The sequence below is a fragment of the Rhinopithecus roxellana genome, chromosome 1, assembly GCF_007565055.1.
Source record: "Rhinopithecus roxellana isolate Shanxi Qingling chromosome 1, ASM756505v1, whole genome shotgun sequence".
Lineage (NCBI taxonomy): Eukaryota > Metazoa > Chordata > Mammalia > Primates > Cercopithecidae > Rhinopithecus > Rhinopithecus roxellana.
In genome coordinates, this window is record NC_044549.1 from 101,751,028 (window position 1) to 101,767,628 (window position 16,601).

Genomic DNA, 16,601 nt, shown 5'->3' on the forward strand with positions numbered 1-16,601 from the left:
AAACACCAGCAATACACTGAAGATTGAATGTGTCTAAAACTTTTCAAGAAAATGCTAATGACATACGTGCTGTCCACCTGCCAGGTCCCAGGAAAAGTTTCCATACTGATACACCATGCACTGGGATTGCTCTTTAAAGTTACTTGCAGACTGTTGAGTCCACCAGTCAACGAGGTCTCCATCTTTGTTAAAGTTTCTACCTATAACATATTTATTTAAGTAAAATGGGAACTCATTGCAACAAGAATTATAAGATATCTTTAATTCAAAGTGCAAGGACTGAAATACTGCTGTGTGACAGAACATTAAATTAGGCAGACAATGAGAGAAACTGTCATCCCTCCTCATCACAGAGTTGGCAAAGCCTGGACTGCCAGAGCTTTCTTTGCTGATATGTCTCAGCATTGACCCAGACATTTCACCCATTTGGCTCTTGATATCTCAGAAGAGGCCGCCAGACAAAATATTCTTGAAGTTATGCCTTGTTCTGTTGAATGGTTTTTACCTGACCCAAGTCTGTTTAGTTTGATATTTCGAGATTTTTTAAATGGTCAACATTTTTATTCTGGCATTTTTATATTCCTGGACCCTTCATAGGACACTGTGGGCTCATAGTTTGCCTCTACCTCGAGCACACACAAAAGTCTTTTTCTCCTGTAGCTTCCCTGCCAACCATAAACTACATCGATCTTTCTGCCTTTTGAGCTCCAATTGCATTTATATGTATCATGTGTTTTGACACTTAATATTGCCATCTTTTTCATGTTTGTCTATGATGTAGTGATTAAGAAAAGGGCTATATAGGCAACCTACTTGAACACACCTGCTGGTTCTACCAGTTCCTATCTTTGTATCTTTGGGCACATCTTTCATATGCTTTTATTTTTTTCCACTTGGAAAATAGAAACAGTATTAGAACTTACCTGTAAAGATTGTTGCATAGTTCGAATTAATAGACACTTAGTAAGTCTTTTTAAGAATTCTAACATTCCTGTCTCTTTTTCTTTCTCTGGCTCTCTAAAATGGGGATTATTTTCTCTTTATTGTTCTCTTTCTACTTTCTTTCCATTTGTGAATGAAATTTGTCATAGATTTAGCTATCACCTCTTTACTATTTCATGTCTTTATTCCTCTCAGGAATTCAGCTTTGATTGAAACTCTAAATTGATTTTGCCATTTAGGGTGGCATTTAAGTGCCTGTTTGCAAAGACTTGAACTAGGTAGTAGGTACAAGATTAAAAAAAAAAAAAAAGTCTCTGACCCAAAGCAGCTTAAGAGTCTTATGAGCACTTGCAGAGACAATATTTTCTGATTTTTACATCTGATTTTAAGACATATACATGCAGCCTGTCTTTTAAGAGTATGACAAGACACGTCATATACAATCAGGAAACTAAGACCAAGCATTATCACTGCTGCTGACAAACACCATAGTATTTTTCCAATAGGAATATTTACTTCATTCTGCCAGAGTGTAAAGCACACATTGCTCACCTCACTATGAGAATTTTTTTGATCTCTTTAAGCAACAATTTAAAGGGAAAATTGAAAGTGTGGTGAAAATTAGAGAAACGATACATGTTTGAATAAATGTAGCTTTGTAGTAATAAATTATAATAACTCTTAATCAAATTTATGAGCATATACCTCAGCCAAAGGAAAATGTCAACTGCACTTTACCATTGTCATCAAAGCCATGGGTGATTTCGTGTCCTATGACCATGCCGATGCCCCCATAGTTCAGTGAGTTGGACTGCTGGGCACTAAAGAAGGGGGGCTGCAGAATGCCAGCTGGGAAGACTACAAGGAGAGAAGATAGTTAGAGATTATTTGTGGCATAATTTTTAAAAAAGTTTTATTTTCTTAGAGACAGTCCTCCCTCCTCAGCTTCCTGAGTAGCTGGGACTACAGGTGCATGCCACCATGGCATTATTAAGTGATGGCAGGCTTGGGGGTTGGCTTTGTGCTGGCTAAGCTGCTGTTCACAATGTCAGTTTCACTTAGTTATATACAAAAATCTTCTGTAATAGAAGCCAATGCAGGCATTTTATTATGGATGACAACAGAGTTCACCCTGGAGTGGGGCTATAATCTGTGATTTATCATCATGATTCACTTTACAATCTCTTTTAAGATTGTTTTGTGCTCTAAGGAGTTTGGAGCAAAGGGAACTAGTAACCTTCTTTCAGAAGGTTCTTTCACCCTTATAAATATTTGGAAGAAATAGTTACTCAATAACACCAGTATTATTTTTAATGTTATCGAAGAAATTGTATCCATCTACAATAATATCTTAAATAAACATTGCCCTTCAATTGTAGGTATACTTCTATCACATAACCTTACCTTATTTTCATCAAGGCACTTATGACTACCTCATATTCTATTTATTTCTTTATGATCACAGTCCTTCCTTTTCCTGTCTGCCCCAATCCTACTCCAGGTCCTCAAGTATTAGCCCTTGGAGAGCAGAGATTTGTGCGTCTGTACATACACTTGTTTATGTTTTAATTTCATACATTTTTCTAGTTCATTATCTAAATACCTACAATTGAACAATACCTACAACTAGAATAGTACCTGGAACATTAACAGTGCTTAGGAAATGTGTTGAATCAATGAATAATCAATGATAAATAAATGAATGATCACCCTAACTTACTAATGTGTCCTAAAGAGTTTAGTAAATTAATAAATGAATAGTAGTTTTCAATATGTCTACTCTGACATCTGCATTAACTTGCTAACTTCCTCCATTCAGATGTCTCACAAACGCGTTATATTTAATGTGTCAAACATCAAATTCATTTTCCCCTCTAGGCCCTCACTCTGTACTTTTTCTGCTAATGGCACTTGAAGGGTCTCTATCAGCAAAAGTAAATGTTTCTGTTTATCTTAGATGTCTCCTTTCTTTTACAGTCTTTTACAAGTCTGCTTAGGCAGAGGCTGGGTGAGGTAGCTTTCAGGAGCATCTTTATCTCCTCCTGTCAGTATTACTGTCCACACATACTCTCATTCCTTGTCTCAGGAATGACTGAATTTCCTGATCAGTCTCCCACTTTCTGTCTCACCCAACTGTAATCTATTCTAAATCTAATCTACTCTCTGAAACTATCCTGCAGCCAGATTAAAGACAAATCTGGGCATCATCACTCTCCTGCTAAAAGTCTTTGGAAGGCTTACCATTGCTTGCTAGCTAAACACATCTTTCTGGCCTATGGCTCCAGGGTCCTCTCCCCTCTCTGCTTCCATCATATACCGTATCCTCTTATAATATAAACTCTGATGAATTATATTTCACTATTCCTGAAATATACTAATAATATGTCTTAAATACTAATAAAAGATGGAGATTATCTTACCTTGGAATATACTTCCCCTGTTTAATAAAATTTTGGATCATATTACTTAGAGGTCATTAAACTTTGACCTTAGAAAGAAATTAAAATTAAATTAATTAAATGTTCATAGTTTAGTAATTCCATCTTTAATGGCTTAAAACTCTAGTATCTACTAAATAACTGAAACATTATTTTCTGTAATAAAAAAAAAAAACCTTCAGTATCAACACCTATTAAGTGCAAAGCCCTGGGTCATTGCCATGCAGGACATTAAGAATACAAAAGAAGGGCCCTGACCTTAAGATTTTTAAGATCTAGTTAACACAGAGTAGCACATGTTATTTCTTTGTCTTTCAGGTGGACTGAACACAATATAACCTTGCATGGGCTTCAGGGATAAATATTAGATATTTACAAAGAAGACTTCAAAGTATCTGAGCAATTTAATTGCTCTCCAGACCTCTACAAAAATTTGGAAAGTTGCCATAACAGTCAAATGACACAACAACAAAAAAGTACTTTTGTCCTTAGAGAATTTTGATGAAAGTTATACCTCACGTGTAGCAGCCTGAGCTAAACGGAGCCATGAAATTATTTTTAGCTTAAAGTATAAAAATTATGTGCAGTACTTTATTAACTTAAAGTGAATGCTATCTCCCACACTATGTACTTTGATTAAAATCCACCCATTATATAAAATGCTGTTATGAAACGTGCTATCAAGACTAAATATTAACTATAAAGATCCTGCTGCTTTAATCATGCCCCGATATGCCATCCTTCAGGCAAGTGATGAGACTTTTATGGTTCTTATTAAATATTAGTCTTCAAGTTCAACTTTGCTAATTATGACCTCCTTTTTTACTTTGTCAGCTAAATCTCTGTAAGGAGGATTTTCCCCATTAGCCTTACTGCTGTTACCTAGCAGGTGTCACAACTGTTGTTTATAACCAACTGCTTAGTTGTGCATTTTTTATGTTCACGATTGTCAACAAGTTAGTTAATTAAATAAGTCATTGGGCCATGAAGCAAAAACTGTGTCTCCTCTTTCCCCCGCCTTTTTTCTTTTTGCCTCCCCAACACAACTTTATTTTTTGAAGGCTGCTAGCAATTCAATTTTAGAATATTTCATATAAAGCCTAAGGCAGCAATTGAGTAATTGTTTTTGGTGCAAATTAATTAAACTTTTTTGTTTTTGTTTTTTGAGACAGGGTCTTACTCTGTCACCCAGGCTGAAGTGCAGTGGTGTGACCTTGGCTCACTGCAACCTCTACCTTTCAGGCTCAAGAAATCTTCCCACCTCAGCCTCTCAAGTAGCTGAGACCACAGGCGTGAACCACCATGCCCAGTTAATTTTTTTTGTAGTTTTTGGTAGAGACAGGGTTTTACCGTGTTGCCCTGGCTGGTATCAACTACTTAGCTCAAGCAATCAGCTCACGTCAGCTTTCCAAAGTACTGGGATTGCAGGCATGAGCCACCATGCATAGCCGAAACATTATTTTTATATTAAATGGAGTAATAATATGTTTGGAAACGCTCTTAATTTTCAAGTCTGAAAATAAAACTCCTAAGAATAAATAAGTCAATTTAGAACATTTAACTATCTCAAGGTATTTATATTTGACACAGGCTGAACACACTAAAGAAGTTATATATTTGAGAAATTAAAAAAATGATTTAAAAGATTCTGCAATTTTAATGGAAAAGGAGAATACATTCAATCATTTCCTTGACTGAGATTTTAAGGTTTAATACGATGACTGAACAGCACCTAGAACTTACAGAGAACCATATGACAAAAGATTGAAGTGCAGCTTTCCTAATGTCATGTTATAGAGGCCTTCTAGAGCTCCATGAAGTAAACATGTAAGGAAGAGGAACAGTGGATTAAGCACTTTTAGTTTGCCTTCTTTCTTGGAAATTGACTTCTTTTGTTGATATGAAGAGGTAGGAATGCATACAACTTGGAATGTAGTTTACATGTGTGAGTTCTAACAAAATGGTGAAAACTGAATTAAGAAGTAGAAATTATTGATATGAGTAAGTCTCTATATAACAAAACAAGTGCTTTTTTTTTTTTTTTTTTTTTTTAACATAACAACATAAAATGACCAATCCCATGAGAAAGTGTATGCAATCTAATCTGGAGTATTTGTATGTCTATGTGTGTGTGTGGAGGGAGGGGCTCACTTATGGTGGCACATGCTATTCTATACCAATCCTAATTTTATAATGGACATTATCCCAAATCCATTAAGACAGTGTTGAAGAAGACATGTATATAGGTATGTATGTGTGTATTTATATTCATATACACATTTGTTTTTCTTTTCTTTTTGTTTTTTTTTGAGACACAGTTTTGCTTTGTCACCCAGGCTGGAATGCAGTGGCGCGATCTCAGCTCATTGCAACCTCTGCATTTGGGATAAAGCAATTCTCGTGCCTCAGCCTTCTGAGTAGCTGGGATTACAGGCAACCCACCACAGTGGGCTAATTTTTGTATTTTTAGTGGAGATGGGGTTTCACCATGTTGGCCAGGCTGGTCTCGAACTCTTGACCTCAGGTGATCCACCCACCTTACCCTCCCAACGTGCTGGATTACAGACGTGAGCCACCACACCTAGACCACATACACATTCCTATCAAGAAAAAAAGATGGAGATTTGACTCTTCAACTATTTTTAGGTAAGACAATCCCTACTTTGAAGATTTAAACTGTCAAAGAAGAAAGGTGTACATTTCAAGGATTTCTCCTCTTTGCTGTTCAAGAAGCAGACAAGCATATGAAAAGAAGTTAAGTTTTCTTATTTTATATTTCCATTGGATCCTTATTTTAAGGATCTTGGAAAAGATTTTTTTATATAATTCAGAATTGTTATTATAGCTAATTTTCGATTTGCCAGAGGATTATTGTCTATTTTGTGAAATACGGCACTATTGGGCCACTTTTACCTTCCTTTTCCTTTTTCTGTATGCCTCTTTGGCTTCAGGACATTATACTCAAAATGAAAATATTTTCAGCTCTTCTCTGATTGGGGAATCTCTGAAGTGGGTCAATTTTGAGCCATCTCCAGGGACTTGGGGTAATTCAGAATCAAACAAGGTCCTGTCTTGGCATAAATGCCTGAGCTTACTCTAGAGAAGGGCTGAAGGACTGAACATGCCAGAGTGGTCCTACTGAGGATGCATCAACACCAGGTCCAATAGGATCCAGGGTCCTCCCTGGGCTGGACTGAAATGAAGCTGCATCCCTTAGTCTGCTCTAATGCAGCACTAAGGGGTCTAAGTTGCCTTGCTTTGACTTGGGATTCCATTGAAAGTTAACTATTCTGTTTGTCTCAGGACCCAATGAACTAGACACTGACAGAACTACTGAATATTAAAAAGAGGGCTTCAAGTGAAGACTCTCTAGAGATAAAGGCATTTTAAAACAAGATCTGAATGGTTTCAAATAATATAAAAGACTGACTTCATAGGTTCTGATGAGTTGATTATTAAACAGGTTCTGGTCTGGGTTGGGGCAATCATTTCCCTAGCCAGAGAACATTAGCTTAGACTTTGAGCTAAGTAATTTTAATCTGAGTAAACATATCTTACTTATTGTTTATATGTTATACAAAATAATCTTTTCTGGTTACTTTATACAGTTTCAGGTCATGTACCATGGTAAATTCCAGATGGATTAAGGTTTTACTCCAAAAATAGAAATCATAAAAATACTAGAAGAAAATGTAGATAACTTCTTAACCTAACTCTTTTTAGAGTTGAAAGCAATGGGGAAAGGCATAATCAAACTTTAACATAAAAATATACAATTTATTTCAAGGTTTTTTTTAAAGCCAATGATAAATATCTTGTAAGAGTTTTTATAATTTCTAATCTAATTGGTAATAGAATTCAATAAAAATGAGGCTTACAACAGACTCTGAGATATAAGAAGAATGGTTTAGAATAATGCTGAGGTTATCTTCTCTCTTAATTCTAGACCACGTTTAGAAAGGAAGGGCAGGACTGAGTGCACCTGGAGAACTGAGTGCACCTGCAGAAGCTTGCTCTACTATTTGTTTAGAATATTTCTGGCAGTACTGAATCAGTTGAGTACCTTTCTAATGCTAAAAACCCCTTGAAAATAAAATGAGCCAATGTATGTGATAAGTGATATATGTGATCCAATGTATGTTCAAAGATGTCCAGGCCTTCCCAGGAAGAGGAAATATTTTTGTCATATTATGTCATTCAGTTATTCATCATATATGATAATTTATTCATGTATTAATCTAAGTATATGTCTGTAACAGTACTATAAGTGAACATATGAAATTTTTTTCTTTTTTTGATCAATTGTGGCCAGGTAAATACAATTTCATATGATTCAATCTAATATAATTGAGATTCCAGCTTTCTAAAGCCCTTGGAGCCTTCCTGAATGGAGATGACATAGAATAGGATCATCTCTCACAGAGGCAGCATACAGAATTGCCAGGAGGACTAGATCTGTGAAAAGTTGGCTCTTGAAACCTTAAACCATTTTTAGAAGCTAATGTTTAATGAGTCCTAAAGTCAATATGACTTTATATAGATATATTCAAGGGACTTTTAAAAGGTACTTAGAAATAAAATAAAAATATTTAGAAATAAGATAAACCATTTTAGATATAAATAGGAATATTGTAAAAGAAACAAAACTACTTAACATGACTTGTACTAATCTGAATTTTCCTATTATAGTGAAAAAAGGTACACAGATGCATTTACTTTCAAGAAATGTATTCAGTAGATCAATAACTCAGCCTCAGCTGTTCTTGTTTAGAGGTACTGTAATTGGTCATACAATGCGCTACAGGTTTGGAACAATAGAGAAATATTAAATAATCATTTAAGAATACACCTTACCTATCTGATTTCTTCCTGAAGAGTAAAATGCATTGACTACAGCTGCTCCACTTATCCACCTGTAGAAAACATAAGAACTCATTACAAATGATACCGCATTATCTGATTCAACCCACTCACACAATTAAAGCAATATTACTATTTCTAGATGAATCTTAACTTTCTGTTTGAAACATGATCAACAAATTAAAATTAGTTCACTAGTTGAGAGCTCATTTGAAGGCATTTCTATTTCTTGAAAAACATCAGCATATATTCAAGTCTGTAATCTTTTGTTTTATTTGCATGGATTTTTTTGGAGGCCTCTGATGTTGCAAAACCTATTCAAATATATCACTTCAGAAATTGCAATGGGGTAACATTGTATTGAAATTTATTTAGGTTTATGTTCCTGATACTAGGTTACTATGACAACCATTCTGGAGCAGTTGACAGAATACTGAAGTGTGGGTCATTAAAACTTCAGATTCAAGTATATATATATATATATATATATATTTTTTTTTTTTTTTTTTTTTTTGAGACGGAGTCTTGCTCTGTCGCCCAAGCTGGAGTGCAGTGGCCGGATCTCAGCTCACTGCAAGCTCCGCCTTTCGGGTTCACGCCATTCTCCTGCCTCAGCCTCCCGAGTAGCTGGGACTATAGGCGCCCGCCACCTCGCCCGGCTAGTTTTTTTTTTTATTTTTTAGTAGAGACGGGGTTTCACCGGGTTAGCCAGGATGGTCTCGATCTCCTGACCTTGTGATCCGCCCGTCTCAGCCTCCCAAAGTGCTGGGATTACAGGCTTGAGCCACCGCGGCGGCCTCAAGTATATTAAGAATAGTTAATTCCTGGTTTACAAAGAACCTTTTTGGGAACTAAGATATCTCAAGCAGTTGTGTCAGGGTAATATGTCTCTGATTATTGCCCTTTAAAAGTATCTTCAAAAAATACAACATTCCAGCTAATTGAGCAAAGATATATTTTTGTATGACTTTAAAACGAAACCCAGGTCATTCTTAAGTAGAGTTGTCGGTCTCTGTCTGTCTATACTACGTCTAAGGCTCTGTATAGAACCTAGAGATTTTATAAAATACAGTTCCTGACTTCAGAAGACTCTAGTTTAGTTGAGGAGATGAGAAAAATGCATAAATAACTATAGGCTGAATGAGAAAATGGAAAACAAATGGCTCCCAGATGATAATTCGAGGGACGAGGATAGGAGCCAAAGTTCCCATGTCTCTCTGCTCAGATGTTATGAAGACTATATATTAATAATCATGTGTTAAGAAATTTTGTGCAACAGGACTAAAGTTATCATCTTAGTAGACTATTACATGTATCGTTATTTGCTCTTTGGAAAAATGGATACTGCTTGACTTCAGATAACCTCTTAAATGTCAGCACACATGCACACATTTAAGGCAGTCATACATCATCATCTAATGGCTTCACTGCAGTTGTTCTACTTTCATGGCAACTGTTAGAATGGCAATTATCCTACTCACAGAAGGGATGTACAGTAATTAGTACAATGAGGTTACATCAGAACTGTTTCTGAACCGGCTCTGCCAGGTGAGCTGTACAAAGTCGGCTTTAGTTACAATGTCACTTTAGTTACAATGTCACTTTAGTTACAATGTCAGTAACTATTTTGGGATGTCAGAAGTGAATTTTATTTTGATCTCTTAAAAATAAGGAGCAGAGGGCAATATATAACAACTGACTGATAAATTCAAAGAATGGGTTTTGTCTACAACAACCTGATTAAGACTTTTTTATTTAAAGGGTTTGGGGCTTTAAAAAAATCTAGTTAACATTTCTGTGAATTTTTCTTTAGGAAGAAAATAAGCTTGGAGATGGGGAAGAATGATTGATCAACGTATTTCTTCCTTAGTTGGTTACTGCTGTTGTTTTAAATCGAGAAAGAATTTTTAAACAGGATGGGGGGAACTGATAATATCAGCCCTCCTTAATTTAATCACAGCCGAGTCATCACTATTTCAATATTTCTTGCACGTTGATGATTACAACAATATAATTTTATTTATTTTAATTAAACTCTATTTGCTTCCCACATAATTTGTGGTGGCTCACAAGAAAAGCATGTATGTGTAAACCCAGGGGTATTAGACTAAAATTGAGAGATCAGAAACTATGTAGAACAAATAGATTGCATTTATGTGACTGTGAAGTATTATAAAAGAAAATAAGCAAAAATCATGATTAGGAAATATATTATGACTATGTTTATATATATTCAGACAGTTACTATAATTCAGGTTCAGATATGATTCCAGGCTGTCTGGCAAGAAGGTCAAAATGGAAAATGTGCTCTTACTACTCCTAGGGGGAAACATTGTTCCTTGCATGATTGGAAAAAGGTAATTCTGATGTGTCCCCGACATTTTCATGGCAAACATGGCAGCAAATTTTTTACATAAACAGCTTATAGTTATTAAAATTTTAACTGCTATAGAAGTTAATTTAACAGCTATCTAGGTCCCAGGGCTTCTAGGGTTCAGTTTCTCAACTGCAAACTTCTGGTTTAGTGACAGTGAATGCTACATGAGCTTTTACAGGTAATTACAAATAACAATTGCATATTTTTTGGCTCTGGACTAGTCAGAAATCCTAATACTGAAATAGAAAATGTGCCAATCCAAATTGTTTTTAAATTGTTATTATGGAGGAGAGGAACAAGATACATGAAATTAATTTTTCAGACAACAATAGATCACAAAAGTGGGACACCAATGAATGAAGTTTATATATTATCCATCTTTTGTCTATCGTTTTTGTAGAACTAAATGTCATACCTTTTGTTTTAGTGCTTTTCTGCTCTTCTGTTACATTACGTTAAGGGCTTTAAGATTGCATTTGATTTATGTTTGCAAATTTCCAGCAGGAATCGTTTTGCTTATTAAAATGTCCACTGTGAATTATACCTTAAAGAAAATAGGTAGCTATTTATGACCACTGAACATTCAAATAAAATTAGAATTATGGTGTTGGGTTTACACAGCACTAGCTTATAGGATTTCCCTTTTCTTCTTTGAGATCTTTCTTGATGTGCCCTCAAACCAGTCTGGGGAATTACCAAAAGCTCAGGACATTTTTTCCCTGGTAATAATCAGAACTGGAAGTACTGTGATTAGACCATTACATCTTAAATAAGGTGATGATAACAGCTATAGACTGAATGTCTAATATTTATGATCAATCACAAAATATCTCTCAATGTTAATACAAAAGCTAAATTAACAGGGCCAACTAAACAGTGATGTAACAAAAACTCTAAATTCTTTTGGTTTGAATGCAGCCCAAATTTTTCCCTGGCTGGCAGCACAGAGAAGAGAAAATTCACAAAGAGAGAGTGAAAAGGTGGTGATTCTTGCCCTAAAATAATAGTGTAGGTTACCTGAAGATATCTTTAAAGTGTGGAGGTCAAACACTAACAGCCTCCAGAGAGCAGTATCAGACTTGAGAGATGAACCACTCTCTTCTCCCATTTCTCATCCTTCCTCTGGTGGTCTGTATGTGTATGAATGTGGGGATGTATGTGATATAAAGAGAAGAGTGGGGAAGCAGGAAGGAAGAAACCTTATTTTAATTTATGAGATGTAATTTTGTCAGGTAAGCTTATTCTCATTTGGGGGCATTCGGCAGTAAAACAAAGAGGGGCCACTAGAAGCAGCACGCCCCTCAAAGCTGAGCTAACAATGTGGGTGGGGAATAGAACTGAAATATACTTGACAGAGGAACCAGGTGTTTCTCTTCTATCTCTTATTGCCCTGAAGAAACTGAGTGCTGAGGAAAGTGTGAAGAAATCATTTTTATAGCTGAGAAGGAGAGCAGAAGACAACAGACTGATCCTATAGCCTTTTGGTTATAATAAGCCCACTAGATTGCAAAAGCACCTAGAATAAATTTTTTTCATCCACTCTCGTGTAACTTAAAAACTGAAAACAACGAAATTGTTAGTGAGCCTTTACTGCTAGTGTTCAATTTCTCAGCATTTAGTAGTCTCAAAGCAACTCCTTTGAAATCAGCAGTGCAATACGATAGTTTTTCTGTCTTCCTCCAGTCCCCTGGGTGGAAAGAATTCTTATCTTGCAATCACAATAATCACTCTAATCCTTTACATTTATCAACATTCTCTCATCAAGACTTTGAAGTTTTCCATATACTTTTATTCATCTTTCAAACCATCCATATATTTGCAGGTATAGAAACTGAGGCACAATATGGTTATTAAACTCTTTCCTAATACACTTACAAACTATGTTATATAACTGGGAAAATCATATTTAAACTAAGAAGAATAGGAACCTACTCAGCTTCCAATCAAATCTCCTACTCCTAGGCTGTTGATCTGCACCATATACAAAATTTCATTACAGGGATTAATGCCATTTTCTTCCCATCCTCTTTAAAAATGAAGATGATCATTTCTTACTACTATGTCACACTGGTTACTATTTAATGAGCACCGAAGTTATGTGCCAGGTGCATTACACAATGTACAACACAACCATGCAAGACAAAAGTGAAGTTATTATCACCAGATTATAAAGGAAAAATTCTAGGTTCAGAGGTTAGGAGGCAAAGCAGGACTTCTGACTCAGGTCTACTCCCCTTACCCCATGACGCCAGAGCACAGGCTCTTCCCAATGATCCTAAGTGTAACTTTTTACCCAAAGGCAGAAGCACAGTAGGACCAAAGAACTTCTATTGCTGCACACTGGTTGTTAACATAACTGAAGTACTGCCGGTGACTTACCTGAATCTGTCTGAGGCTAGCACTCTCATTCTGACACTAAACTGGGAGAAACCACTTCTCTTTCAACAAAAGGTAATGGAAAATGACTACTTCTTTCCCATATGTTACCAGTTGTTTGTGTGTAGTTCTGTTTGGCAACAAGGCACAATCTTTTTAGTCTTTGCTAGCCTTATATATGTGTACGTGCACATATATGTGCACACACACTTGGTATGCTAAATTCGGAGAGATTCCTAATTTTGGAGACACTTTGGTGGGTGGATCGTTTCTGTCAGAATTTTCTTTGGTGACTTTTCTCCTGATTTAAAGTAATTCTGAGAACTTCCAGGAAAGAGGTGAAACCTATTCCACACTATATAACCCTCAGTACTTACATAACTTGACATAAGACTATTGTCTACCTAGCTCATTAGAAGGTAATTCCATGAAGGTAGGAATATTCCATGTTTTGTTGTTAATTGAATCCTAGGGCTAAGACCAGTGGTGGGAGCACAATAGGCACTCAGCTATTTGGGCCTTGGTATATCACTGGGTCCTCCAAACTCCCGGAGTGCTGACCCATTTCATCCTGTGACTCTAGGAGGGCAGAGGGCAGTGTTGCTATGCACGTCGTAGAGAGCGGTGGCTATCAGAAACTGTGTACCGCTGAATGCTGTCCTTTCAATAGATGACACTGAAATAAATGCATCAGAATTCTTTTGCAAAGTTCTTTCAGTTTAAATGGAAGTTTAGGAACTTTTAATTGTTTTGTTTGGAGATGATATTTTGTTTTGTTTTGTTTTTAAAAAAGAACTACCTAAAATCAACCTTTAGATTACTCAGCTTCCTTTTCTAATTCCCCTTCCCCCTCTGGAAAACAAAACAAAACAAAATAAAACAGAATCCCTCATCAAACGCTGACTAAAAAGCAGAAATCTTTTTGCCAATAAAACATATTTTGCTTACAACCCCAAAACACACTGAAAATCTGCAAAGACTCTGTTGGCTTAATGGAAGCATAAAAGCTAAAAATCTAAAATTTTCATCTCTTGCAACATGTGCAGAACACGAGGATGCCATGGCAGATACTGCCGTGGGAAATTAAAGTGACTTGTTCAAGTTTAGTGTATCTCTTCTTTCTGGCTAACATTTGCTGAGTCAAATAATCTTTTTAACAAATCATCTCCGTCTACATTTATGGAGAGTCATTTGTCTCAAGTGTCCAGTGCTCTGCCTGCCTACCCTGGACAGACTATCAACTTTCCACTGCTGGGCCATCATATTTACCCATATAAGTTCTGCATAATTATTTTTCCTTTGATAATCAAGTTGAACTATACAGAACTTAGAAAGAAGGCTGGTTCTCGAAACATTGGTGAAGTGGAAAAATCAGAAGGGAGATTTTAGAAAGAAGTGAGGTATTTCGCTGCTGCTCAAGATTGTGTTTTTTTCCCTTGGGTCATTTGATGTGGAGAATACAAGGAGGAAAACTTCCTGGCTCTTATGAAAACTGCACAGTAATGTCCACAGAATTTCAGTGCCAGAAAGAACCTTAGACACATTCTACCGTCTAGCACAGCCTACTCACTTTATAAATAAGGAAACCACAGAGCTTTTAAAAGGCCACAGGTAGTGAACGGCAGAACTGGAACACTATAAGAGTATTAGTTAGGCACTCATTGCAGTGGCAAAACTCCAGCGTCACTTCCCAGGGTGCCAACTGCTCTGCCATTTTTGGTGGTGCTGGGCTTTAAGGAACTTTCTCTATGCACCATGGAGTTACAGATGTTGAGCTTCCAGCTTTAGGGGTTCCACTTATTTCAGAGGTGTGCCACCATCCATTTGGACCAGATTAGAAAAAAAATAAAAATAAAAATAAAAAAATAAATAAAACACCACGCTTGAAGCAACCAAGGGGAAGACAGAAAGGAGCCAATCATTTTTGTTTTGTTTTTAGTGAATTTCTGTTCACCTCAATATTAATGTAAATGCTGATATATTGGTTCCAGAGAATATTTAACTAATAAGTAAAAGTTTAATTGTGGTTTGAAAAATTGTGTTTTACTAATAAGCAAAGGTTTGTGGTTTGGCAAAAGTGCTGTTCTAGCACTTTGTTTCCTGGTAATAGCACCAACCAAACGTTGCCTTTCATCAGATTTAATTTTTAATCATCTACCCCTTAAGATCATAGCCTCCTGAGTAAAGGGTAACATGTTGTTCTCTTTATCATCTACTTTGTTTAGCACAGTGCTCTGCACAGGCTAGCTGCTCAATAAATGTTTATTGACTTGGCTCCTGTCAATGTCAGTATGCTTTCATTTCGATGCAGAACAGCAAGAGAGACGCAGCAGTGAGATTCCTCTTTGTACTTTACAAGAAGTTAACTCCAGTGCTCGACAGTTATGATTCACAAACACTAGCAACACCCATCACAATTACATCACAGAAAGTTCTGTCCTGAGAAACTAACAAAATAACATCAAGTCTAAAAACAACAAGAGACTCATTTTGTTTTGTTCTTGTACATCTTTTTCTTTAGAGATTTACGTTTGCTCTATGAACTCTAAATGAAAATTCATGTTACTAGAAGTAAATATTTTAGAAATATTACTAAGTAACCAAAGGGTATTACATTCCCGATTCAGCACTATCTGTATGTTATAATGACATGTTTAAAATTCTTTACCAACTGGCGCTAAATCCTTAAGACATAATGTTTGAGATTTTTTTGGAAACACACACTAGGCATCAGAAACCACATGAAGCAAGAGCTTTTAAAATTTAAATCCCTTTAGGAGGTCGAGGCGGGTGGATCATCTGAGGTCAGGAGTTCGAGACCAGCCTGGCCAACATGGTGAAACCCCGTCTCTACTAAAAATACAAAAATTAGCTGGGCGTGGTGGTGTACGCCTGTAATCCCAGCTACTGGGGCAGGAGAATCACTTGAACCTGGGAGGCGGAGGCTGCAGTGAGCCGAGATGGTGCCACTGCACTCTAGCCTGGGTGACAGAGTGAGACTCCATCTTAAAAAAAAAAAAAAAAAAAAAAAGTAAATCCCTGCCCTTTGCAGGTGCCAGCCTGCAAAGAGCAGAGGGAGGGCCTTTTAGCTAAATGATTAACTCAGGTGTCTCACATGCAGACTTCTTGACTTCCTCAATTTCTTGAATTTGTTAAAGATGATGTTGTATATATTCACCAGCCATGATAATGAAATGTTTGGATGTGACCATTTTTTTTTCTTTGAGATGGAGTGTCTCTCTGTGGCTCAGGCTAGACTGCAGTGGTGCCATCTTGGCTCACTGCAACCTCCACCTCCTGGGTTCAAGTGATTTTCTTGCCTCAGCCTCCCGAGTAGCTGGCATTATAGGCGCATGGCACCATGCCTGGCTAATTTTTGTATTTTCAGTAGAGACAGGGTTTCACCATGTTGGCCAGGCTGGTCTCGAACTCCTGACCCATGCTCTGCCTGCCTCAACCTCCCAAAGTGTTAGGATTACAGACGTGAGCCACTGGGTCCAGTCAGGTGTGACTATTTTTATTTTAGCAGCTGAGTTAGATTTATTACTGAAATGTATTGGCATTTCTATTAGTAGTTTTGTCCAACCTGTACTTGGTTTACTGAGAAC

At 36.6% G+C, this 16,601-nt stretch overlaps 1 protein-coding gene across 5 annotated transcripts in view; it reads right to left on the minus strand.

The window, feature by feature from the left end:
• Nucleotides 1-16,601, minus strand: part of MME (membrane metalloendopeptidase) — a 91,170-nt gene that overhangs the window by 15,607 nt on the left and 58,962 nt on the right. For all 5 annotated transcript variants that reach the window (XM_030928498.1, XM_030928503.1, XM_030928499.1 and 2 more), the window contains 3 exons: nt 8,235-8,293; nt 1,681-1,800; nt 67-200 (listed from right to left, as the gene is read on the minus strand). In XM_030928498.1, coding sequence (XP_030784358.1) covers nt 67-200; nt 1,681-1,800; nt 8,235-8,293 — 313 coding nt within the window. The remainder of the gene's footprint in view (nt 1-66; nt 201-1,680; nt 1,801-8,234; nt 8,294-16,601) is intronic.